Below are 26,288 nucleotides of genomic sequence, written 5' to 3' on the forward strand. Positions count from 1 at the left end.
GTGGGGGAGGGAGGGGGAAAAAGAGCTGATACCAAGGCATCAAGTAGAAAGAAAATATTTTGGAAACGATGGTGGCAACGTATGTACAAATGTGCTTGACACATAGATGTATGGATTGCTTAAAGAGCTGTAAGAACCCCCAATAAAATGATTTATTAAAAAAATATTATAAACACCCTTCATTCTGCTCAACTCCTGTCTCTGCCTCTCGCTCAGCACCTGGCCGCACCAACCTCCCTGCCTGAGGAGTCAGGCTGGCTTTGTCAGACCTCTTTCCCCAGCTCTTTGCTCATTCTCATCTTCTCAAACAGGCACTCCTTAGGGAGGTTTTTCCTGACTGTTCCATGGAATCTACTCATTTCCCTATTCGGTTAGGGGCCTCCCATTAGCTTTGTTCCCCACAATATTTCTCATCTGACAATAGCTATTCGCTTATTTATGATCCGCCTCCCTCTCTGCACTGTACACTACACAATAACAACAGCCAAACTCACTCCCAGTGAGTCAATTGTGACTCCTAGCAGCCCTTCATTGGGCTCCTGAGGCTCTCAATATTTGGGGGAACAGACAGACGCATCCTTCTTCCATGCGGCAGGAGCTAGGACTGACCCAGCAGCTTTTCCATTAGCAGTTCAATGCTTCACTCACCCGAGAGGATCTCTAGGGCTCTCCCGTGCACCACAGAAGCACATACATTTTACTCATCACTTTATGCCTAGTACCTGATACAGAACAGGACATCTATGACTATTTGCTGAAAAAGAATATATAAGTAAAAGAAACAAATGGATCCTAGCAGAGGTTCCATGTGGCCCACAAAGCTACATTGACCTTCTCGCACTTTCAAAAATGCTCTTGATTTGTCTTTACTCGTGTTTCTTGTCTCAGTAAAACTTTTCTCTTTTAGGTTCTTACCGGCAAAACACTAAACAGAAATTTATAAATATTCTCTTCGATTCCACTTAGTCTCAAGTAATTGTCACAAAATTGAAATTTCTACCATAAAGCAAACAGTCTTTTTTCTATAAGATTCCCTCACTTTAGAAATAAAGCATGTAGGCTTGTTTTCAAGGTTATTTTAACTCAGGCTGTCAGCGGGGTTCAGAGCTCTAGGGGTTTCTATTCCTCAGAAGTTGGGCAGGTGGGCGTGAACTAAGTGGGGTGCAGGATGAGTTAGCGAAGACTTCCACCCAGCCAGATGGAGAAATTCAGGAGCACAGCCCTCCTCGTCGGAACAAAGGGATCCAACCCCCAAGAACAGGGCAAGGCGGCCAGCGCTGTTCCACTGGAGGCAGTCTGAGAGGCCCACTGGGGCCAGACTCTGCCGTGTCTCCCTTCCTCTCCACAGGCAGCCAGAGACATTGGTACGTTCCTGGCCCCTCCGTAAAGACGTGCCTGTTGGCTGGAGAAGATGAGAGGACTGAATCCTATCTCATGCACGTACGAGAGAAACCAGCAAGTTCTCACTTCCCTTTGTTAATTAAACAAAATGCCCGGGGAGCCTGGTGGCGTGGTGTGGGATGCACTGGGGCATTAGCACTGTGAACCCACTGGAGGAAGACGAGGCTTTCTGTTCCCTACAGATGCACAGCTTCAGGGTAGACCCAGGGGTCTATTCTAGACTACCCTAAAGGATCCTGTGAGTCAGAATCGACTAGAAGGGAGTGAGTTTGGATTGTGTGCATTTTTGACATACATTTTTTAACCTTGTGTGGTTGAGCTGGGCGAAGGTTTACAGAGCAGATCAACAGTATGCAATGCATTCAGTGACTCAAACACATTGTTTCAGCTTATCATTGTAAATCCCTCAATTTAACATCACCTATCTCATGACCCCCTTTTGGTTTCTGCTTCCCTCTTTCTTTCCTAACCCTGCGGAACTCTGTCCCTGTGTCAATGCTGGCCCCCCCCACCCCCCCACCCCCTCTTACCTTGCCCAGGACCCTGGTGCCTCTGAGAGATTGTCATTCTCCCTTCTTTCTTGATACCCCGACCCCCCCACCTTCGTCCCAAACGGCCAATTATTCTAAGATGCTCACACCAAAATAGTGTTACTGTTCCCTCTGTAGACCTGCCTATTGCCTGGTTGGAAACTGACCCAGAAGGGCGAGTTCAGTTCTGCAGCGGAGGGTGACCAAGAGTCCTAGTCTCAGGCTCCCACTAGTTTCTAGCTGAGCAGTGGGTCTGGTCTCGTTCACGCATTCGAGTTCTGGTCCACGCTGTCCTCCCACTCTACCCAAGACCTGACGTGTTGCCTTTCAGAGCAGCTGGGTGCCATTCAGGTCTTCGGCTTGCAGGGCCAGAGACCGATGCTTGCGTGGTCTAGTTCATTGGCCGAATTGTTTCCACGTGGATTTGGTTTTCACTGCACTTCCTTCCTCCAGACAAGGAGAGACCAATAGTTGCACCTTGGCTGGGTGATCACAAACTTTTAAGACGCCCCACCGTCCTGTTGCTACTCACTGCAGGAGGTAGCACATTGTCTTTGTAGACTACGCTATGCTTACAGACTTCGGGGTCTCTTGAGACCATCCATGGTCCTGAGCCCCCAGGCCCAGAGGCTCATTCCCTCAAGGTGTTTGGCACATCCAAGAAGTTTTAAAAACTGCCCGTGTGCTCCACCACATGCAGGGATGTAAGCTGCAGCAGAGGTAAGTAGTCATGCACAAATAACCTGTGAAGCCTGTACACTCCTGGTCCCCTCCCCACCCACTCAGTCTACATGTATTTGTGGGTACCCTCCACTCTCCCTCCCATACTCAGTCGGCATGTCTAGCCGTCTGTCCTTCTTCTCACAGATCGCCGTCGTTGCAGGACTATGTATTTAATAGGCGCTACCTCTCTTGTCCTTAACTCTTACACCCCTCCCTGTGTCTACTCTGGAAACATCTCTCGACCAGGGCCAGAGTCAATGTGAGTCATATGCCAATTCTCAGCTGCTCCCCAAGGACGGCTCACGGGAAAGGTCTAGGGCTAACGACAAAGTCCTCCCTCTCTTCTGCCACCTGACTCAGCTATTTCGGATGGGGCGGCTGGAAGAGGGTTGGCGGGCCCTAGACAAACCAGCCCCTTGTCCTTCTCTTTCAGTAGCCCCCACCCCAATCTGAGTTCTCGCTATGCCCTCAGGCTGCACAGCACACGCACCAGGGGGCGGGGAATGGGTTTCTGAGGTTTCTTGGAGCCCAGCTTTTTCATGGCGTTGTAGTACTTCTTCTGTTCTTCGGTCATGAAGATGTCTTGACCTCCAAAGTAAAGGAGAGAAAGGAGAACGGGGAATCACAACGGGCTCTCACGTCAGGGTCCGCCCTGAGACCCGAGGGAGCGCTCTCCTTTCCCCTCTCACAGGTCACTTCCACCCACTGGTGTTGTCCCAAAGTGAGGTAGACCTGGGGCGTCTATTCTAATTCAAGGCCAACCCTGGCTGTGTCCTCAGGTTGGGATTTCTGAGACGGGCCTTTTCTCGGTGGAAAGAAGGTGGACCACCCAATTACAGAGCCCCCAGGGAAGGGCAAGGACTTCTGTTCAGCACAGCCGGTAAGTGCTTGGCTGCTGACCAGCAGGTTGGTGGTTTCAATCTACCAGCCACTCCATAGTAGAAAGCCGTGGGGTCTGCTTCTGGAAAGCTCTACAACCCAAGGGGCTATTTGGGGCTGTTTGCCTTTGTCCTATCGTGTTCCTATGATGCCCTGGCCTCGACTCAACGGTGAGGAGTGTGATCACTGGTTTTGGTCAGGGATGGGTGAACTTGAGCAACAGTCCCATTTCACACACACAAACATTTTTGGGGTCTGTCTGCCTGATGAAATTCCAGAAACATTAACAATCTTTTATGTCCTATCTAACGGTCCATTTATCTCAGAGGATATTTAAAAAAATCAAGAAACAGTGGTCCCAGAAAGCAATTTGTTGGGACAGACATGGAAACGAATGACAAGCGTCATCTTTGCAGTTTGATTACTGTGGAAAAGTGCTCATCATCCGGAAAATGAGCTTTCCAAGCTGACCTGGAAAGTCCCAATTTGACAGTGATGCCCAGGGTTGCACACAGGCAGTCTGTTTAGACCCTTTCTGCCGCTCACTCCTGTCATTAACCTTCCGCTTCCTTCTTTGCACCTGACACTAGAGGGACCCTCTGGCCCAACCTCCTTCAGGTGGGACGCTCAAACCAGTAACGGCCTCGGGAGGACAGGTAACAAATAGCATGCTGTAAGATACCATCCCCTACAGAAAGAGGGGCTGGGGCTAATGCATGGTATAGCTCACGCCACAGCGAGGTGACAACATGGGTCTCAGAGATAGAGAGGCGCCTTCTCTCTCTCTCTCTCTCTCTTGGTAGGGACGGAAGGGTCTTTCATTTGGGTTGGCCTCCGACCACCGGCACTGAGGGGAGGAGACCTATCTTTTTCTTTTGTTGATTGAAGTTATCAATGATGACACCAATGAACAGGTTCAGCGTGAAGAAGGAGCCGAAGATAATGAAGATGACAAAGTAGATGTACATGTAGATGTTGTCCTCATACTTAGGCTGCTCGTCAACCTGTCCAAGGCAGGAGAGAAAGGAGAGTCACCTCCCAGCTTGGGGATCGTCTGGGTCACTCCCACATGCCAAAGCCCAACAGCCAACACTGACCACTGGCTAAGGGAGCCTGAGATACTCTCTGGTGGTCTTCCTGCCCTGAAGCGGGGGACACCATCTTCGGTGGGAAATATGCAAATCATAAGGTAAGGGGGAAGGGGAGGGCTATCTGCGAGGAACTCCATTTTTATTTCACAACAGGACTAAAGAGTAGATGGCTGCCCTGGGACCAGGGGCAATCAACAGTCTAATCATCTAGAGCCAATGATGATTAGAATGATGACTTGCTGGGAGGAGGAAAATCATCTGAAATCAATAAAGGAAGCAACAGAGTTCCAATCAGAAACGACAACTTCTCCATTCCTCCCTCCCTCTTGCTGGGTGAAATTCACCACGTTACTTGGTTCTGGACCTGCTAAGGGTGGTTTCTCCCTGCACATCCTTACCTTTCGAGAATCAACCGCGGCATACATGATGTCCATCCAGCCTTTGAAGGTTGCCTGGCAAACAGAGTGCATCATTAGACTGTGCCTGTTAGGCGGATGGGATCTAGGCAGGGTTCCAGAAGGCCAGGCTTTGGATCAGTGGAAACACAGGGGCAGGGAGTGTGTATAGCTTCAAACTTGGATATCAACTCTTCAATTTGCTAATACAGGTTCCTAAGGGGGCATTGTCTACGTCCCTAAGAATAACTCCAAAATCTGGCAAAGAAACATGTTGACAACTCAGTAACTGGAGCAACAGTTTACAAAAGGCCTTAACAATGGCCTTAATAAGGTTGCCTAGAGCTAGGAAAACGCATGTCTATTATGAGTGAAGGATAGGAATCTACCAAGGGTGCTTAGAATGCAGGCCTCCATTGAAGGGTGATTAAAAAAAAAAGTGTTAAGTAAGAGCTTGGGGGGTGGGGGTGGGGGGCCTAAGTATGCCACAGTACACTAATCAAACAGAAAAAAACAAGATCAGAAAATTTCCCTACTACTATCTACTCATACACGGTCTATGGTGGTGGCAACACTGACTTCCTTCTTGACAGGCCCTTGTGAATCTATATTCCTTCAGTCTAGAATACCTTAGTTTTGAACACAAATATGCATAAGCAATAGAATATTCTGTTTTACTTAAATTTTATGCATTCAACCAGATTCTAAGCTTGTTGAGGGCACAGACAGTTCATTATTCATCCGGTGCCCTTAGCAACGCTACGATCATGCCTGGCACTTGATGGGGACTCTGACTGCATTTGACTGGCTGGGTATGCATTGGAGCTATTCTGGTTCACATTCAATTTGTGAGTCCAATTTCTTGTACTGGGTTGGGAACAACACAGACCTGTGGGGTGAGCTAGCCCACTGACCACTCCATTAACTTGGACTTCTAGTACCAAGAGTGAATGCTAAGCAAGTGTGAGGTTAGGCTGAACGCCTCACCTGTAACTTTGACTGAATTCTCCTAACACCTGTAGGATAAAGACAAATAATAACCAAAACCACATTGCCATCAAGTTGGTTCCAACTCATAGGGGCCATATTTAGGGTTTTCCAGGCTGTAAATCTTTATGGTGGGTTTGAACTGCTGACCTTTGCGTTGGTAGTCTGACACTTACCCAACATTGCCACCATTGATAGGGTATTGATATGCTAGGCTCCAGGTGTGGAGCTGAGTGGGTGGAGGTTCAAAGTCTGAAAGGGAGTCTGGTAATCACCTTCCGAAAATCCAGAATCCGAGCACATTCTATTCTAACACACACCGGGGCGGCCATGAGCCAGGACCAACCTGATGACAACGGCTCTGGTTATGAGCTAGGTATTGTACCAAGAACTTTTAATAAAAAGATGAATTCTCTCAAGATACTGTGCAGTGGAAGTTCTATTATCAACATTTAATAGAAGTATGAGTAATCTGTCCAAAGTTACACAGCTAATGAATACTGGAATTTGGCTCAATCTTACATCTATCCGATTCCAAAGCCTATGAGCTTGCATTGCATCAAACAGTCTTATATGATATATGATGTCAAGAAAAACTATGTATGCCAGAAAGAAGTCAGGCAAAAGATAATTACCTACCTATGCAACTGAATCATGTCTTACTTGACACATTAATTTGGGATCTTCATCCGGTGGCACCCTAACACTGCTAAATCCTTCTCTTTAATTAACTTTGTGGTTGTAGTGAGGCGGTGTCAAGTTGGTAGTGGCTGACAGTCGGCCCGTGTCCAACAGAATGAAACACTGCCCAGTCCTGCACCGTCCTCAACATCGTCCTGTGTTTGAGTCCGCTGTTGCAGCTACGGAGTCGATCCCTCTCATTGAAGGTCATCTTCTTTCTCACTGTCCCTCCACTTTCCCAAGCACCATCCCCTTCTCCAAGGACTAATCCCTCGTGATAACATGTTCAAAGTCTGTGAGACCAAGTCTCACCATCGTTGCTTCCAAGGAGCAGTCAGGCTGAATTGCTCCCAAAGCAGATTTATTAGTTCCTCTGGCCGCCCATGGCTTACTGAGTAGTCTTCCCTGACACCACAATCCAATGGTGTCAACTCCTCTTTGGTCTTTCTTACTCACTTTCCAGCTTTTGTTTCACATGCATACGCCTGTGACGGTCCTCAAAGTGACACCTCTGAACACGTTCAAGGCTTTTGTAGCAGGTACGCACAGTGCAACGTGTTTGATTGCTGCACTGCTGCTTCCATGAGCATTGATTCTTGACAACTTCAATCTTTTCGGGGAACCACTACGCAGCTTATGTTAATGAGGGTTGTTTACTTCACGCTGAGGTATAATTCATGCTAAAAGCTGTCGTCTTTGATCTTCACCAATTTGTGCTCTTCAGTTTTCAGCCAGCGAGGGTGTGCCATTTGCATATCACAGGCTGTTGAGAAGTCTTCTCCATTGTGATGCCTCATTCTTCCTCTCCAGTCCAGCTCTTTGAATGATTTTCTCCGTGTACAGACCAAGTGTGGTGATCACATACCTTTCCTGATTTCAAGACATAGAGCACACCCCTGTTCTGGTCAAATGACTGCCTCTTGGTCTATGCACAGGCTCTGCATGAACACAATGTTTTGGAATTCCCACTCTTCAATGTTATCTAGAATGCAGTATGACCTACACAGTCGAACGTCTTTGCATAGTCAATAGAACACAGATAAATATTTTTCTGGTATTCTCTGCCTTCATGTAAGATCTTAACAACAATGATATCCTCCTTCATCCCATGTCGTCTTCCACATCTAGCTTGAATTTCTGGAAGTCCCCTGTTCATTAACTGCTGCAACCATTTTTGAGTTATCATTGGCAAACGTTTGCTTGTGTCTGACACTGATATTGTTCAATAATTTCCATATTGCGTTAGATCACCTTTTTTGGCGGGGGGGAATGAGAACACATATAAAGCTCTTCCAGTCAGTTGGCCATGAAAACTGTAATTTCTTGACAAAAATGAATGAGCACTCTTAGCATTGCCTGCCATTTGTTGAAACATCTCAACTGGTAATCTGTCCATTCCTGGAGACTTGTTTTTCATAAATGCCTTCCGTGTAGCTTGGGCATCTTCCTGTAGTACTATCGGTTTGTGCTTTTACGCTACCCTCTGAAATGGCTCAACATAGGTCATTTTTAGCCATTTTTAGCACTGTGGTTCTGTGGATACTTCTGTTGTGTCTCAATGCTTTCTGTGTAGTTTAATATTTGGCCCATAGAATCCTTCAATATTGCAACTTGAAGCTTGGGTGTTTTCCTTTTCTTTCAGCTTGAGGAATATCAAGTTTATTCTTCCCTTCTGCCGTTCTCACTCCAGGTCTGTGCACAACACACTACAGTAGTTTGTCCTCTAAAGCTGCCCTTTGAAATCTTCTGTTCTTTTCTACTCCATCATTTCTTCCATTCACGTTAGCTACTCTATGTTCTAGAACAAGTTTCAAGCTCTCTTCTGATATCCATTTTGGTCTCTTCTTTCTTGTCTTTGGTGTCTAGTCTTGCCATTAGTGTTCGGTGTGGCAGATCTGCTCTTGCGATGGTCTCTGACTTTAGGCGGGATATATTGAAGGTTGTACTTTGGCTCTTGCAGACTGGTTTTAATTTTCTCTGGTTTCTTTTAAATTGTTTTATTACGGGCTCATACAACTCTTATTACACATCAATTGTGTGAAGCATATTTGTACATTCATTGCCCTCATCATTCTCAAAACATTTGCTCTCCACTTAAGCCCCTGGCATCAGCTCTTCATTTTTATCCCTCCCTCCCCGCTTCCCCCTTCATGAACCCTTGATAATTTATAAATTATTATTTTGTCATATCCTGCCCTGTCCGACGTCTCCCCTCACCTACTCTTTTCTGTTGTCCATCCCCCAGGGAGGAGGTCACATGTAGATCCTTGTAATCGGTTCCCCCTTTCCAACCCACCCTCCCTCTCCTCTCCCAGTTTCGCCACTCTCACCACTGGTCCTGAAGGGATCATCTGTCCTGGATTCCCTGTTCTTCCAGTTCCCATCTGTACCAGTGTACATCCTCTGGTCTAGCCAGATTTGTGAGGTAGAATTGGGATCGTGATCGTGGGGGAGGAGGAAGCATTTAGAACTAGAGGAAAGTTGTATGTTTCATCATTGCTACATCGCATCCTGACTGGCTCGTCTCCACCCCGAGACCCTTCTGTGAGGGGATGTACTTTTCTCATTTCAGCTTCAACTTGCACAGGAATAATTGATCGTTTGTTCTGTAGTTGGTCTCTGGCCTTGTTCCGACTGATACACGTCTCCATAGTCTTTTTTTTTAACAGATGTCATTGATTTGATTTCTGTGTGTGCCATCTGGTAAGATCCATGTATATAGCTGCTGCTTATGTTGTTGAAATACGGTATTTGCAATGAATTAAGTTGCCGGTCTTGCAAAATTCTTTCCCGCAATCTCTGGAACAGTTTCTATCACCGAGGCGCTATTTTCTAAGCACTGAGCCTTCTTCTTTGTTCCCAGTTTTTCCATCCCAATCATCAGTAATTACCAAGTTCTCTCGGACCAACTGTATGTTTGACCGATTTCAGACTTCCAGTCATTGATGAAAACCTTCCATTTCTTCCTCTTTGGCATTTGTGATTGGTGTGTAACTTTGAGTAATAGTTGTATTAACTGGTCTTCTTCCTTGCAAGTGCAAGAGCTGAACCTCAGACAGATCTTGAAATATTTCTTTTTTGACGATGCATGTGATGCCTTTATTCTTTGTCATTTCTGGCTTGGCAGACTATGTGAGTGTCTGATCCAAAATAACCAGCCCAATTCGGCTCACCATTGTTGACAGCTTCCAATTTCCCTCAGTTCTACCTCTGTACGTTCACGTCCTCTTTAGGAATGGATTTTACAATGGCTTCTTCTCATTGAGTCACACCACATCAGCAAATGAAGGTTCCAGAAGCTTTGCTCCACGCACATCCTTAAGGTCAACTCTACTTTGAAGGGGCAGCTCTTCCTCAATTGTGTTTTGACTGCTTTGCAACCTGAGGCTTTCATCTTCCACTATGATCTCAGACCAGGATCTGCGGCTACTCATGAGGTTTGCAGTGACCGCATTTTCCACAAGTAAACTGCCACGTGCTTCTTCCTATCGCCAGCTCCAGCACAGCTCAGATGTACAACTGCTTTGCTCTCATCAACACGGCCATCACTTTTATTGTCTCTATGCACAGCTTTTCTTCATTCACTTTAACCAAATGCTTTGACCTAGGGAGAGGTGTTCTCTCTGCGAGTTTTCTAATGCTACAAACCCAAAACCACACTCATGCCATGGAGTCGATGCCGATTCAGAGCGACTCCCTGTGGGTTTCTGAGACTTTACAGGAGTAGAAAGCCCTGGTCTGGTAGTTTTGAACCGTTAACCATGTGGATGACAGGCCAAGATTTAACCACTAGACTACCTGGGATCCTTTATTCCACGACAGAGATCTTTATTTGTTGCTGACAAGGCTCTGATTCGGAACACGATGAAAGGCTCCCTGCTGTTTTTAGAACTATCTATAGGCCCTCAGTGGGAAAGGATCAACCTGAATGATTAGATGGAAACCTTAGGGAGCAGTGAGTTACACTAAAGGGGGAGGAATCCTTCAGAGAGAGGTGGTGAGAACGGCTGCACTTGAGGAATGTCGCCAGTGCCATGGACTTGTGCCCATGGAAACTGTTGAATGGGTATGCGTTTTGCTGTGTAGATTCTCAACAAGTCTCCCTTTACTGAGAGCTTGCAGACGTCTCAAGTAGTCAGGAAAGATGTTGCCCTGGACTTGGCTCGGGAAATGACATTGCTGTCTTGAGTCTAACCCAATCAGAATAACTTAGTCCTCCAGTAAGGTTGAGAAGGAGCTAAGTGGGAATGGCTTTTGTCAGTTGTCTGAGCTCTGAGGGCTGAAAAACCACCATACTCACCACCTGCAGGAGGGCCAGATAACCTGCCCCAACATTGTCAAAGTTGATCTTCACGTTCTTCCATCGGATTTCTGTGTTGTTCCCCTCCATGAGCCTTTCACACTCAGTGAGATTGTTGACGATTTCAATTTCAAACCGACTCTCAGAGGTCTCATTGAAGCAGTAGTGGTACTTTCCCGCGAACAGGTTAACTCCCATGATGCTGAAAATCAGCCAGAAGATGAGACACACCAGCAGCACATTCATGATGGAGGGGATGGCACCCACCAAGGCATTCACCACCACCTGCATTGGAAGGGGGAGGTTGCTGAGTGTTGAGAGGAAGTGGGGGCAGGCACAGCCTTTTGATTTCCAGGAGGGGAATGACACTGTGTGGCTTGCTCTGAGTATGACCCCTTACCCATCTTAGGAATCGGAGTAACTGGGCAGATCCACAGGGAGGGCTGAGATGTTTAGTGGATGCACTATGTTTTGGGGGTGATTTTAACAAATCACATTTTTATTTCCGGTAATACCAATTCCTCTGCCCCTGTAGACCTAGGTCTTCACTCTAGGAAGCAAGCTGGGGCAGAAAAAAATCTTTCTTAGCCCAGTCTCCCTGTCCCTGGACTCCTACAATCTGGTCCCATGGGAAAATCCGAGTAATTTCAACAGACATTCCCCCTCTGCAAAACAAGGTGTGGTTGTTCAAATCCACAGAGAACTACCCTTTGGGGTTAGCAGTGAAATCACTCACCAGTATATAAAATCCGCTTTATGACTATGCAAGGCCAGTTATTTTATTTCAGGCAGTAGCTGAGCATGCATAATTTGCAGGCTCAAGAAAAAAAAAGAAAGGAAAAGCTATATTCCCTCTACCAAACAGTATAAAATAAAAATCTGAACAGATGTGCCTTTTCACGGAGGTAGCTGCTTCTTCTGCCTCCCACCTCCCCCCGCCCCCACCTGGTCCCTGGTTTTGTATGCGCTAGGCCTGTGAGTCGCCCCCTGCTGGCAGACCAGCAACTAGGCATTGAGGGTGGCTCATGCGGACATGTCCGCTCAGTCCAGGGCTTGACTTGATTCTTCACAATGTCTTTGAAATAGGAGTAAGTTTGGGGGGAGAATTTGGAATGGCTAAGATCAATGCGTTTGGAACCCAAGAACTGGCTGACGATCAAAAACCACTGAGTAGTAAGCTCAAAGGAAAAAAATCTCTTCGAAATCTAAGTTTTCTCGGTTAACTTTGGTTTTGCTCCACACTACAGGTGAGCACAGCTGGCCAACACTTCCACTGTGGTAGCTTTCAACTAGCTGAGTTTAAAGTGCTTACAAAACTCACACTGCAGGTGGTGGGGGGAGAAAACAAAGCCGAAAGTGAAGATCCTCCTTTCTGATCCATTCTCTCTTGCTGCTGCCCTCAGCAGGAGGGCCAAGGCACACAAAGGGTACCCTAGCCTGGGAAGAACATTGCCTCTCTTCTCAAGTGTCTGCGGAAGGCTCTGGAGTAAGAATAAAGGCACCGGGCAAAAAGGAAGTTGGCCTTCTCCTAAAGCAGTCCTTACAGGGTCTATTCCGGGCCCTACTCAGGTTTCCATGTTTTTTTAATCTTCTGATTGTGCCTCTGATTGCAATGTCACTCATCAGAACACATGGCTGAGACGAGCGATCTGCTCTGCCCTATTTAAAAAGAAAAAGCAAAGGATGGTGAGGCAATGATATTCTGCTGAGAATTTGCTCTTCCTTTTAGATGTAAATATTGATTTTTGTGTTTCTCCAATTCATATGTGAAAGCCTTTAGATTGAGAGGCAGTTATTTCTCAATACTTAGACCAAGAAATCTCTGGATCTAACAGCTCTGTCATTAGGAGAAAATGGCTCTATTTCAACGGCCAATGCAAGGAAAATCAGAACATCTGGAGTCTGGAAAAATCCTCCAGGAGGTTCTGGACAATGACAGCTATATTTATTGGTTCACGACCAGATTCGCTAGGCGAGCCGATCAATTTAGGTCTTACTTCCGCCTCCTGTAGTTTGTCCACTCTTTGGTGGCAACACCAAGAAGAACGGAGTGTGCAAAAAGAACGGGAGAAGGGAGGGTGGTCTACCAATGGGATAAGCGTTCCCCAAATCGGAGAAGAGACAATGCAAAGGTTCAAAGGCTCAAGTTAATGGGACGGCATCTTGCTGCGGAGCGAGGGAGAGATCACACCCTTCTATTAGACCAGCGGTTCTCAACCTGTGGAGCTTTTGCGACCCCTTTGGGGGTCGAACGACCCTTTCACAGGGGTCACCCGATTCATAACAGTAGCAAAATTACAGTTATGAGGTAGCAACGAAAATAATTTTATGTTCGGTGGGGGGCGTCATCACAACATGAGGAACTGTATTAAAGGGTCGCGGCATGAGGGAGATTGAGAACCACTGCTCGGACCCTGGCAACCTTGCCATAGACAGTAGGCCCCGACTGTGCATCTCAGTGTGGACTCTCCCTCTTCCAGAGGATAATCCTGGACTTCTGTGCTGACCTACTCTCGCCTGTCTTCTCTGGGGCGATGCTGACAACAGGGAAGAATATTTAGTTAATGGACTTAGTGATACCTTTGCGCTTTTACACTGATCAAAAGCCTTGATATGCAAAGATATTTATTGAGCCTTGCTCTGAGTAACATAAAAACCTTATAAAAGCCAGTGAACTTTCATCTGTAAATCATAACCAGGGGGGGGAAAATCTTACCCTAGTTAGTTTTCTGACTAAAACAGCTGAAAGAGTGGGTAAAGTTTACTAATAATTCCTCCTCATTATGAAAATGAACTGATAAGCTACAGTATATTAGCTCCCATTCAACTGTACTCTTTATCTCGTGATTTTTGTGGGATTCTCCTCCACAAGCAAAGGGAAATTAGAAACCTGGTCTTTATATTTCAAATTCATGTACTATAGATATATTAAAATGGTAATTCACATTTTCCTGGAGAGATGGTCAATAAATCGGGCCTTCTCTTCCGTTCCGTGACAACTCTCCAGTTTTTCCCGCATTGATTCTAATTTTGATGAACCTCATGACGCTTGTTGAGAAGTAGATACTGATACCATTACTCAAAGCTAGGTGCTTTCTATTTGTACAAAGCTATCTTTTTCCCCACACGGAAGTTTGACTCAGCCAGTGCTATACGTCTAATTGGTGAGAACATTCCAATGGCACGCGCCCTCCAGCACTGCTGTCCGTACTGTGCCTCCCCGGCACCAGAAGATCTGTCGCTTAGCTTTCCATGTCTGGCAGAGGGAACAAGGCTTTCCTGGACAACTGGGTACTGACAATCAACAAACAGGCATGCATGTCTCATAGCATTACTGTGATGGATCCTCAAGAATTTAAGAGCACAGCACATGTGTTAAATGAGTCTGATGGGGGAGGGAAAGGCAAAGAACGAGTCAGTATTCCTTTGCCGACAGCATGAGGTGTCTCAGTGTCTGGTCTCCGATTAGAGGGATGAGAGGCTCGGGCCACATGTTCTTTCTCAAGGGAAGGGCTGAACTGATTACTGGGCAGCACAGTGACAGGCCCAACTGCATTGATGGCCTTCAATTATCAAAGATTTCTTATTTTAAGATTTCTCTCTCAGGCTAGCAATACAGAAAAACCCACACTAGAGAATGAAAAACATACACCTTCCTCCTCACAAGAAAAATAACATTTAAGTCAAATGTATGTACCAGTTCTGCTTACTATTGGGGAACTTACTATAAACGTGGTGAAATCTTTTAAATTTCTTCTTGTAGGTATTTTTTCACAGAAGGGCTGGGAAACGGCAGGACACTGGCCTCCACCAAGAAGTGCGCCCGGCTCTCCCTGACCTACGCTCACCAGGTGACAACATTCTCAATTCCAGCTCTGGGTTCAAACTTATTCTTGTCCCTAGCATCTCATTGCAAAATATGTTATTGTCGGTACTTCACTTTCTAGTGACTCTCAAATACAGCTCTCAACGGCTCTGCTCATCTATTCCAGACCTCTGGATGACCAAAACCCCATCCACTGCCATCGTCGATGCCGGCTCACAGCGACCCTGTAGGACAGGGTAGAACTGCCCTTTGGAGGTGCTATGACTGTAACTCTTAACAGGAGTAGAAAGGCCCTGTCTTTATCCTACGGAGCCACTGGCGGTTTTGAACTGCTGACCTTGTGTTAGCAGCCCAATGCCTAACCACGCTGCCACCAGGGCTCCGCTGGTGAAGACAGATGACAGTGAAGGTGGGGGAAGGAGGAGGCGTCAAAGGAAGGGCGAGGTGCGGCTTATCCCAGAAAGGACTTCCGTACTCAGATTATCCCAATGATTTCCTCAATGGGCATACTGGCCCGGGCTGAGCCCGGAGAGTAAGAAGCATGCAGATGGAGAACGTCCGCAGCAAGTGTGTCAGCGGGGCCTTTCTGTCTTGGGTTTCTTCAGGCCTTACTAGGAGATTCAGGAGCACTGGAGGATCAGTCTGCTGAGCCCAGACAGGTCTCTGGTACCCGGTCTTCCATGGACTTTTAATGGAATCTTGACTTTGGTGTTCCAGTAGCCAGAATGGATGGTCAACTCTATCACCGATTAAGTACCATCTGTTTAAAAACTTACTAGTCTTTCTGGAAAACTCAATGACAACAGTCGGACTCTGCAGCAGGCGCACTCCTTCCCGCCCTCCACTTAGCAACTTAAGGATGGTCTTGGTGCACACGCTCGGCCACTTCTCCCGTCCACAGGACGGAGACCCAGAGTCCACGGTGGTCGTTCTATTAGTGAAGTGGAACTGGCCTTCCTACAGATGGTCCTGGGTGGGCCGCGCAAAGCTTACATCGAGTGAACCGCACGCGAGCTGGTTGCAGAATGGATTTGTCCATGTGGACGGAAACAATAAAGACACCGCTCCCAAGGGCCACTTAAACGTGCGTGGCTTCCTGCACTAGTGGCAGGGATCAGATATGAGACGTGGAGGGAGCAGCGCCGTCCTAGTTGCTAGCTTCTTCAGGAGGCTCTCTTCCCGAGGGCTCATCCCACGGTTCAATTTTTATCCCTACATCCTGAGAGGCGTGCGTTGAGTAACAAACCCTCTGGTTGGCTCTCCTGCATGTAGTCACCATCTGAATTAAAATGAGTTTTCTTGGTCTCCTTAGGTATAACAGAACCTCTCTCGCTACCAGAGGACAACTATTACCACCAAAAGCTTGATTTTTAGGAAATCATTTGTGTGTGTGTACGTATGTGTGTGCCTGTATACGGGCCCACACGTGCACACACAATTTATTTAAACCAAGAGACGGGCAAAAGGCACCAAAAAAGGAAGCCTCGTTTCTCAGCCCAAAGGGTGATGGCACCTGGTAACGTTTGGGTTCAGGTGAGGTACCACTGAGGCAGGAACAGGATGTGTCAAGGAATGTCAGCAGGAGCAGGTGTTGCATCATCAAGCACTGTCCGTGGTGCTGCTCTCACAGTGTTAGGCTAAGGGACCATACAGCGAGGGCACAGGGGTTGGGGGCGAGGAGGAAAGCTTTGCTATCAGACAGAGGCTGCCAGTCCTTACGGGACTGGGCTGAGAACAACAAGGTGCAATAAGAGGAATCAGAATAGAAAGAAAAGCATTTCTTCTCCCAGGGTTGTGCCAAATTCTGCTCCATCCCCAATCCCAGGCCTGCTGTCCGGTCTCCATGTCCCTTCTTAGCCGCTTCCTCGGTGACAGCAAGGCCACAGTCCCCACCTGGCTGCTGCCCCTACACAGCACTCTTCTTGCCTGCAGCCTGTGCTTTTCAGTGGGCCCGTGGGTCACAATTCCCCTTCTTTGCACCTGGTGATTCTCCCTATTGTATCAACAGCCCAGAAAGCCGCCCCAAGTGCTACCGGTAAGCCAGGCCAAATGACAGTAGCCAATGTGAACATGTTCTGCCATGGCATGTGGTTGGGTGTGGGGCCAATCTCAACGTGATGAGGCAGCTTAATGCAACTCCCCCTCTGCACGGAGTAGGGTGCGAGAGTGGAGTGCCCGATCAGCAGCTGCATCACAGGGTGGGTGGGTGTTGGCATGGTCTTTCTGCCACGTGATCAGTTCTGGCATGCTGAGACGCTTCCATTGGCATGCAGAAGGATCCGCTGCTCTTAGGTTCTTACCCTCATCCCTTCAAATCGTGATAAGGCTCTTAAGGGTCTCAAGGCTCTTAGGGTCCTAAGGGACTTTATGGCACCTAGTTCCGAGTAGCCCAGGGCATTAGCTATAAGGCTGACTAAAGAGACCTACACGGAAACAGAAGAGAAAACAAAACAACAAAGGAAAAAAAGAGGTTCCAGAGTGTTAGAACGAGGCCCCTAACTCGGACCAGGCAGATCGGGGCCCCTCCCCCCAGGCAGAGGAAGAGGGTGACACCAGCTGCCTACTTCAACTTGACTCAAATGACCTGGAAGGCAAGGTGGTTGAGAGGTGGAAGAAAAACCACAGAGGGGAGAGAGAGTTGAGCAGAGGCAGTAGAACAGACACACACGTTGGAGAAGGGAAGAGGTTAAAGGGAGAGGGGGCAGTGAGGAAGTCCCAGTGGAAGGAGAGGAGCCTGAACAGATGACAAGAACCTTACCCTCGCCCTTTACAGTCTCTGCAGGTCCCAGAAGTTCCCATTAAATTAAGCCAGACAAACTTAATGGTACCTATGGAAAAGAATACAGATAAATACACACACTCCATACAAGCGGCCCCCTCCTCAGCTCACTCGCCACTGGCAATCCAACCGGGGCCAGCGCCCTTATTCCTGGTTGGCAAGGGACCCTTTGTTTGAGAATCGGATCCACAAACGGAACCCGTTCACTCAGGAGCGCGGGCGTCTTTGCAATTGCCACGGAGGAAAGGCCCAGTAAGGCACGTCCTTGACAGAACTGTGCACCCACAGGAGTCTCTCTCTTCTGCTTTTAACGAAAAGAACCCTCCCCATAGTTTTGTTCCAACCATGACCCCTCTGTGAGCTTGGGACCGCGGGCCGGGTCGGGGCCAGGCCTGGCAGCGCTGCCTTCCTTCGGTTGGACCCAGGGCTGCTGTGAGTTGGAAATGACTGTGGACCATGGCGCCACCCACCACCACCACCCTTGTTCCTCCCCACGAAGGGCAGATCCACGTGAGCTGGTCTCAGGTGTCTGATTCTCGATAGTCAATGATTACGCTCATCATTAGAATAACAGCGAGAGTCTTGGGTGATTTTTTTCATTTCATTGAGGAGGAGACTGAGATTCACTCCCAAGGATGCGTTCAGGGTCACCCTGGCAGCCGGGAGTCAGGGTCAAAGATCCACCCGACTCCCAGACTTGGCAGTAGTCCTTCTTCCCCCACTCAGGTTACATGAGAACACCCCGAGGCGATGGCCAATGTCTGACCACCGTCGATCGAATACATTGCCACGGTGGGATGGCGTCGCAGGTCTCCTGGTCTAGACTTGTGCCTGTTGAAGACTAAAATCTCCCTGCTCTTTCAGAGGCAAGCCCACCTTGGGCTACAGGAGCAGTAACCAGGCGTGGCCGGATTGTTCCTCAACCCTAGATGCTAACTACTCCTAAGGCTGCTTAGGCCTGACCTGTGGGATGCCAACTTCTTAGGGGACAGCAGGCCTGCAGAGACCTTTAGCGGATCAGGTCCTAGATTGTTGGGGCTTTCGGTCTTAGCACAGTGTTTCTCTATATTGCATAACAAGTCCTGGGGTAGGTTAAGAAGTCCGCACCGTTATTTCTTAAGGCCCTCCACTGGAACATGGGCGTCACAGAGCTGAGCTGCCCAAACGGATGTTATTTTAAGACAGATGTAGAAGGGGGCGGGGGGATATCCCACAATTCAGTTTCATATGCGGCTCTTTTGACTGCACGCATGGGGCTTTAGTTTCTTGAGTCTTTGCATTTCTCAACTGTAGGAAACTTCGACTTTGAGTGAAGATGTGAATGAGTAAGTGTCAGAACTGGCCAGGGGCAGAGAGGTGGGTCCCTGATCTGGCGGGAGCTGGGATGGGCAGGCTCAAGGACTTCCCCTGGAAAAAGGGGTGCGGACCTTTGCCTCTGCTTGTACTCAGAACTCATCGGAGCAGGGATCTTCTCTGGAGTCCTAGGAAATCCAGAGCTGGATTCTACCTTTCTGGTCGACTCTTGCCCTTGGAAGGGCAGATGGCCCAGCATTCAATCTTGGCCTGAAACAGGGTTTCAGAACCTCATCTAGAATACAGTAGCATCAAAATATCCCTTTTCTCCCACACCATCATTATCAGCAAGAAGCTACAGGGAGGGAGGTATATTTTGCCTACTATTGCCAAATGCGGCCAACTCCTAACCAGAGATATTCTAAAACTGCCAGGTTCTTAGTGAGACCTGAACAGGTACATCTGAAGGTAAGCTATCCTGTCCCAAAGAAATACTTGGAAAAAAAAAAGAAATACTTGGGTTCAAAAGACCCCTGAGTCAGGGCCGTCCTGTGGAATTATGCCAGTTAAAAGCGGCAAAACATCAAGCCGGTAGACCCTGAGTGGTTATAAAGCTCATAAGGCGAGGAGACTCCACTCCTCAAGGTGGGTGGTTTCTCTAGCAACAAAAAGGCCTAAGTGGGGACAAGGCTGGAGGAGATGTGCAGGCCATCTCAGAAGCTGCTCTAAGACCAGTGGCTCTAAGGTGTGCTGAGTGGTTACCTTCTGCTCAATTGATCAACCCGGTCAAGATCTCCCAAGGTAGGACCCTTCCATGGGTAAGAAAGAGATAAGCAGTTCAGGGCTCTTTTATAATCCTCAGAGTGTCCATGTTAACCTTTCATTGGATGCTTAAGACACTGCTTTATAGGGGGGAAATCAGACCTAGAACAATATGAAATGAGTTAAGGAGAAGTAAAGACTCAGGTATCTATGGCTGCAGGAATGGGGGTGGGGAGTAAATGGAAAGACACTAGCTGATGTTTTCAAAATGATGTGATAATTTTCAGAGAGAAACTATTTCCCTCAGTCTGAACTCAGGACGAGCTGAGTGGTATCTGAGATTTCCCACTCCTGGAACTGATAAGCTGGTTCACTTTATGATATGACGGGGGCGGGTTTTCTGGCGGCAAAGATGACAAAGTGCCTTTATGGGCCAAAATTTTCACTGCAGCCAAGGACCCGAGCAAAATTCCATGTGGTCCCTGGTTGGGAACTCAGATGGCTTACACATACTGAGAATTAACCTGGGAAATTGTCTGCTTTATCTCTAAGACTCGAAGGAGTACCATCAACAGCTAGTAAGGGGCAAGACGAATGAGAATCCAGCAGGAAAACCAATAAGATGATGAGTTCCAGATTCAGACACCAAGTCACCAGTGGATGGAATGGAAGAGGGAGGGTCTTGCGGAGATGGTGTGCTAGCTTAAGGCCCGACACCCACATCTGCTGGATGTTGTCATGTACCAAAGACACTTGAACTTTTACCCAGATGGATGGCAAAGACTGAGTGCCGCTGCTGTCCGGGTGAAAGTATAGGCCTTGATTGGTATACCAGACGTGGTCCTGAGAAGTGAGGCTGAAATGAAGACGATTCTACAGAGAGCCGGCCTCGTCTTACTCTCGTTCTCTGGACCCTTTCCCAAGCCTACTCCTTAAGAGTGAGAGGTTAAGCTTTTCTTCTGTGGCAGAGGTCTGTCCACCAAATTGCTAAGGGAGTACTTTGGGCTAGGGTCTCATGTCAGTACCTTCTGGGGCCATACACCTGGTTCACTGTAAGGACCTCTCCACCTCATCTGGGCATTTCCCCAAGACCTGCTTTCTGAAACAGGAAAGGCAAAGGGGAGGACCGTGATAGCTCTTGGAAGGAGTCGTTAACCGTCAAAGTGGTAAACACTGTCTTGGGAAAAAAATGCATTTCTAAAGCACCAGGCTCCTGTTTCCAAAAAGGGGTACTTCCATTCTGTCTTCCATTCTAATCTGATCTGTCTAGATTACAGAGGAACACTATAGCCAAGTCTACAAGACAGTCCGAATGTACCAACCCAGCTTCCAAACACTCCACTTCCTTGACACTGCTCAGCTGGCAGCAGAAGTTAATTCTCCATTGGCCCTGGTCCTGCAAGTCCCTTTTACCCTTTCTTTAAAATGCTGATGTGGCTGAAAGAAAAAAGCTGTAGTTATTATTACACAGACTGAGAGACCAGTCATCCCTGTGAGCAAAGCCAACCAGGAATAGGAGCTGGCGGGACAAACAGTTACACACGGCGCAGCTTCCGACCTGAAAAACAACGTGGGGTCATGGGCACGGAGTCTCAGAGGTGGTCTTGGGACCTGGAAGAAAAGGGTTCGCTCAAGTTTGCTCATCCTTGTAGAAGACCGCGATGGACAGGAAGAGGGGGACTTTAAAAGGACAAGGGTCAGGCCTTTTCAACTGCATTTTGGTATGAGAAGCCCCCCAACTCTCCTCAGTTCACTGACTTGGTCAGCTGAGCCTGGTATCAGGACTTGAGTTGGATGGTGGTGTCCGTGGGAATGTGGCCGGAAAGTTCACACAGACCCATCCAATCACCTCTCTCTCTCCTCCTGGCAGCAGGAAGAGGGCACCTGGCTGGTTTGGGGGCAAGAAACTTTCGGCTTCTGGCTTTAGAACAAGGTGCTTTGAGCCGAACAATTCCACTTTCCGGTCTTACTTTGGGAATCTGTTAAGCCAAACCCACCAGAACAGAGTTGGTTGGTTAACTCTTGGGGCAAATGCAGAAACCTTAGTGCTCTACTTCCCCGAGTACTCTGAAAGGACCCTTACCCAAACCTCAGTTGTATCCCACCCTCTAACCTGGCTCCCAGGCAAATATAGTCAGGGGTGGGTGGGGGGGAGAAAGAGCCCTGTTTGTTTCGCAGCTAAAAGGGGTGGCAAGTAGCAAGCAGGACACGTACAGCCACAATGAGGAAGTCCAGCCAGCACCAGGCATTGGTGAAGAACTTGACGAAGCCATAGGCTGTCCATTTCAGCAACATCTCCAGGATGAAGATGTAGGTGAAGACCTTGTCAGCGTATTCCAGGACGGTACGGATGGTCTTTCTCTGCTCAATGTAGATGTCCTCGAAGGCCTGAAAGAGAAGCAGCAGCGGCCTGTAGCGCCGAGACCCAAGCAAGTCACACTGAACTTTCTCAGGCAGCGCCTCCTATGTGGCGCTGGCCTAGCACCAGCTGCCCATCTCTTTCCCTGCGCTCCCCCGTTACATATCTTTTTATAAACAGTCTTCCTGAGATCTGTGGCATTTATCATATAATTCACCCAGTTCAAGTCAGTGGCTTTTAATATATTCAGATATTGCAGCAAATATTTAATATACTTACTGTATATTTAAAAACATTTTCCCCTACCCCCAAATAGAATAGCTGTCACTCCCCAGTCCCCCCAGCCCCATCTCTCCTAGCCTCAGACAAGCATGACTCTGTTTGGTCTCTAGAGATCTGCCTACATGGATATTCCTTGTGGCCAGTGGCCCAACTTGGAAGCCACTACGCCACCAGGGTTCTTTTATTTGGATATTTCTTATAAATGGAATCATACAATAGCTAGTTGTGGTAGTCAGATGACTAAATGTCAATTTGAAGATATATGCAAGTGTAGGGGTGGAATCCAACCTGCTAATCAGGTCACAGCCTGATCATGCCTCCTCGGGGGAGTGGCCTTAGGAGGAGGGCTCCTCCCTCTGCCCCTTTGCCTTCCTGTTTGCTGGCACTCTGCCACGGACCCTGAGGGCTGCCGGTGCCCTGCCAGGTTCCCACCAACTTTGATTCTTGGGACTCTGCACCCACTGGCCTGTGATCTTCCTGCATGCTGCATCATGGCCTGTGGCTGTATGAAGCAGGAGAGGGACTTATGGACTAGTACTGGGCTTATAGACTTGAGTTAGACTGGGCTGGGATGCTGTCTTGATATATAAAACTCTGGATATCAAGGTCTTTCTTATACACAGATGAGTGTGTTTCTAGCCAACTTGGCTTAATATCTCCGTCCTTTGTGACTGCCTTCTTTCACTCAGCAAGATGTTTCCAAAGTTCATCCCTGTTGCAGCAGGCATCCACACTTCATGTCTTTTGATGGCTGGGCAGCCACTGCATGGGTAATCAAGGGGTGTTCCAAGAGTTTGTGGAAAAATTCATTAGATTTTAATTCCATTTTCCCATGCACTTTTGAAGTCCCCTTGTACTGCACCCTATTTTGTTAAGCTGTTATCAGGTGGTGATATCTCTGCCCTTGTGAATAATGTTGCTTTGAACATTTGTACACACGTCTGTGTCCATGTTTTCATTTCTCATGAGCATACACCCAGGAGTAGGAATTGTTGGATCATATAGCAATGCCATGCTTAACCGTTTGGGGAAGAGCCAAACTTTCCCAAAGTGGCTGCATCAATTTACATTTCCAAGAACAACATATAATTTCTTCTCACAAACACTCTAAATGTTCTTCATACAACACAAATCTGTCTTCCTCTCAGACCCTGACTGCAGACATTTGGGCTCACAGGGGCAGGAGGTGGTCAGGTGAGGAAGTGTTTAGCACTCTGCTTTCTTTCTCTGGAGTTCCTGAGTGAGGCAGTTCCCGACAGGGAGGGATGGACATTCCCAGGTGCAGGGTGGCACACTGAAGGGCACTGTGCTCAGATGTGCCCTTCGGCCCCCAGGTGGAGGTAAAAGAAAGCAGCCTGCCGAGAGAGAGGAAGTGCCTGCTCTGCACAGTTCCAGAAGGAAGAACTGAATTCGGCTGCCTAAGGTCTCACCTTCCAGAATGGAGGCACAAGAACATCGGACACTCGTTTCCTCACTAGGCAGTGAGGGCAGAGGTCAGGGGCTCTATAATCCTTTTCAGGGTCCTAGCACTAAAATACTCTCTGCTCAATAATAATAATAATAAAAAGCAGCAGCTTCCACATCGTTTCCCAACTCTGTTTCTTAAAAATCCATTCTATAAGCCAAGATATGTGAGATGTTCAAGACTGACCTTCAGGTCACTGGAGGCTCTGATGCCTTCCCTCTGACCTCTCACCATTTTATTCCGGTCTTTTCTTGGATGGGTTAACGGGCCTTCATTTAGGTCTTCTTAAACCCAAATTGACTATTGTGCAGGGTCCTCGTGCATTGAGCCAAGCACTTCCCACCTATGTAGTGTAACAAAAATGGTCCTCGGTGAACCGTCAAGAAAGTTCAAAGCTTTGGTTTGATTCTTCTTCGTAGAGCTGAGAAAGAGCCGGCTCAAAGGATAGGCACGTTCTCTGTGGTTTGGGGATTTGTGTATTAGATCAGAAGGACCGTTTCGGCAACAATATCCCACCATCACTTGCCTCAGGCTGATCTTCTCTTGTCTGGTGGGCGGAGACCAGGCTCTCTCCTGGGGCGTCTCCACAGCCCCGCTGTGAATGCAGCGCGGACACTTGCTGCTGCAGGTAAGACCGGGCAGGCAGGGCAGTGTGGCTTGGTCTTGGCTCACGGGCTACCAAACTACCTCTTGCATGTCCTACTTTAATCCTGACACCTTCCTGCGTAAACCTTTCCCTGAGTTCCCACGGCCCTCAGCAGGGAAAGCCATCCGCTGTGTCCTTGGCTCTCCTTACTACCCGGTTTTATTCCAGCTGCTTTCCGCAGGCCTCTCCTCCCACCTCCCACGGGAAAAGCAGCCTCTCGAGCGCCCCTGGGACCCTCAACACCAATTCTGGTTTCTGTTAAGCTCTGAATCCAGTGACACGACTGTTCCTTCTTTCTATCCAGACGCTTTAGCACAGCGGTTCTCCACCTTCCGCAGGCCGCGGCCCTTTCATACACCTCCTCATGTGGTGGTGACCGCCCAGCCATAACATTATTTTCGTTTCTACGTTGTAACTGTAATTCTGCTACTGTTATGAATCGGGCGACCCTGGTGAAAGGGTCATTCGACCTCCAAAGGGGTCGCAATCCACTGGTGGAGAACCGCTGCTCTGGACGTTGGCCCCCTTCACGTTCCCCGTAATTAAACGAGGAGACTGCAGTGCGAGTTCTGGCTGCCCTCAAGTCTACTCAACTAGCACAGAGCGCCCTCCCACCAGACGCGGGCCAGGGCGCCTCAGGTACAACCCAGCCCAAACGGCGAGCAAGCGCCAAGATAATGCTCCTTGCTAGGGTGGGGAACCTGTGTGTTTCGTGGCGATAAAAGTACCCTTCGGACCAGAGGCCTGGCATTTTGAATTTCTGAAGATTCCCTACGCTATGGGTCTCCAGATCCAGTAGTGTGTGCAGGGAGAGTGGGTGGGGTGATATGACCCAACAGAAGAGAGTTTGGGGCGCTCCGTGAGCGGAGGAAGTTCAAGTTTAGAGAGTTGCTTAGGCTGGGTCAAGCCAGGTGGTGGCGACACTCTTGGTAATGCGTGTGCTCATTCTGATGACAAGGGGTCTTAGGCTTGAGAGGGATCCTGCTGAGCCTAAAGAAGCTCAGGAAGTGGCCAAATGAGAGGTCTAATCCCAAAGACTCAGAACCTTAGCTCAAAGCTCTTTAATAGACCTTTATCCAAGGGCCCACAGCCAACCTGTGTTTTCAGGGAAACTGAACTTGGGCTCCATCCAGTCTTTCCCCACGAGTTTTTGTAATCCCTTTCCCAGCCAATCCCTCCTGGTACTCTCCCCTGGGCCTCACCAGGGCGCCACTGCTGAGCAGGATCATGAAGATGATGAAGGTCTCAAACCAATTGTGCTCCACGATGAGGAAGCAGGTTTTCCGTAGGATCCACCAGGACTTGCCTAGCCCTTCCTCAATGTTCACCTGGCAGCACTTGAACCGCTGGACACAACCTGGCACCAGCGGGAGAGGCAGGTCAGACCGTGGCGAGTGTGCCCCGCCCAGACCTGCCCTCTCTTCCATCTCCCAGGCCCCACCAGGTGCTGCCCCGCCGCACAGCCAGCTGGGAGTATAGTGGCTGAACCAGAACGTCTGATTTGGACACAGAGAGGGTGCAAGGCTGAGGTTCTGCTGCAAGGCTTAACAGGGCCGGGCCCTCTGGAGTTGGGAAGATCTTCTACAAAGATGCAGTGTGTGTGTGTGTGTGTGTGTGTGCACGTGGTGACAAGAGGGAGTCAGGAGGCAGGCTTAGCCATGATAGACCAGGGATCTAGAAGAGAGAGTGTGTGTGTGTGTGTGTGAGAGAGAGAGAGAGAGAAGGGGGAGTCAGGAAGCAGGCTTTGCCATGATAGACCAGGGATCTTGAAGAGAGAGTGTGTGTGTGTGTGTGTGAGAGAGAGAGAGAGAGAAGGGGGAGTCAGGAAGCAGGCTTTGCCATGATAGACCAGGGTTCCAGAAGATTGTGTGTGTGTGTGTGTGTGTGTG

General features: G+C 48.3%; 1 protein-coding gene across 4 annotated transcripts in view; it reads right to left on the bottom strand.

Moving 5' to 3' along the window:
* SCN8A (sodium voltage-gated channel alpha subunit 8) overlaps positions 1-26,288 on the bottom strand; it is a 172,543-nt gene that overhangs the window by 17,070 nt on the left and 129,185 nt on the right. For 2 of the 4 annotated variants that reach the window (XM_030884780.2, XM_004711369.2), the window contains exons 18-24: positions 25,602-25,756; positions 21,862-22,035; positions 17,114-17,236; positions 10,988-11,272; positions 5,023-5,076; positions 4,400-4,537; positions 3,145-3,249 (exon numbers count right to left, since the gene is read on the bottom strand). In XM_030884780.2, the coding sequence (XP_030740640.1) occupies positions 3,145-3,249; positions 4,400-4,537; positions 5,023-5,076; positions 10,988-11,272; positions 17,114-17,236; positions 21,862-22,035; positions 25,602-25,756 (1,034 nt within the window). The remainder of the gene's footprint in view (positions 1-3,144; positions 3,250-4,399; positions 4,538-5,022; positions 5,077-10,987; positions 11,273-17,113; positions 17,237-21,861; positions 22,036-25,601; positions 25,757-26,288) is intronic. The other 2 variants (XM_030884781.2, XM_004711370.2) reach the window with 1 other exon arrangement.

Source organism: Echinops telfairi, unplaced genomic scaffold (genome assembly GCF_000313985.2).
Source record: "Echinops telfairi isolate 266 unplaced genomic scaffold, ASM31398v2 ScPeMD7_12;HRSCAF=54, whole genome shotgun sequence".
Classification (NCBI taxonomy): Eukaryota; Metazoa; Chordata; class Mammalia; order Afrosoricida; family Tenrecidae; genus Echinops; species Echinops telfairi.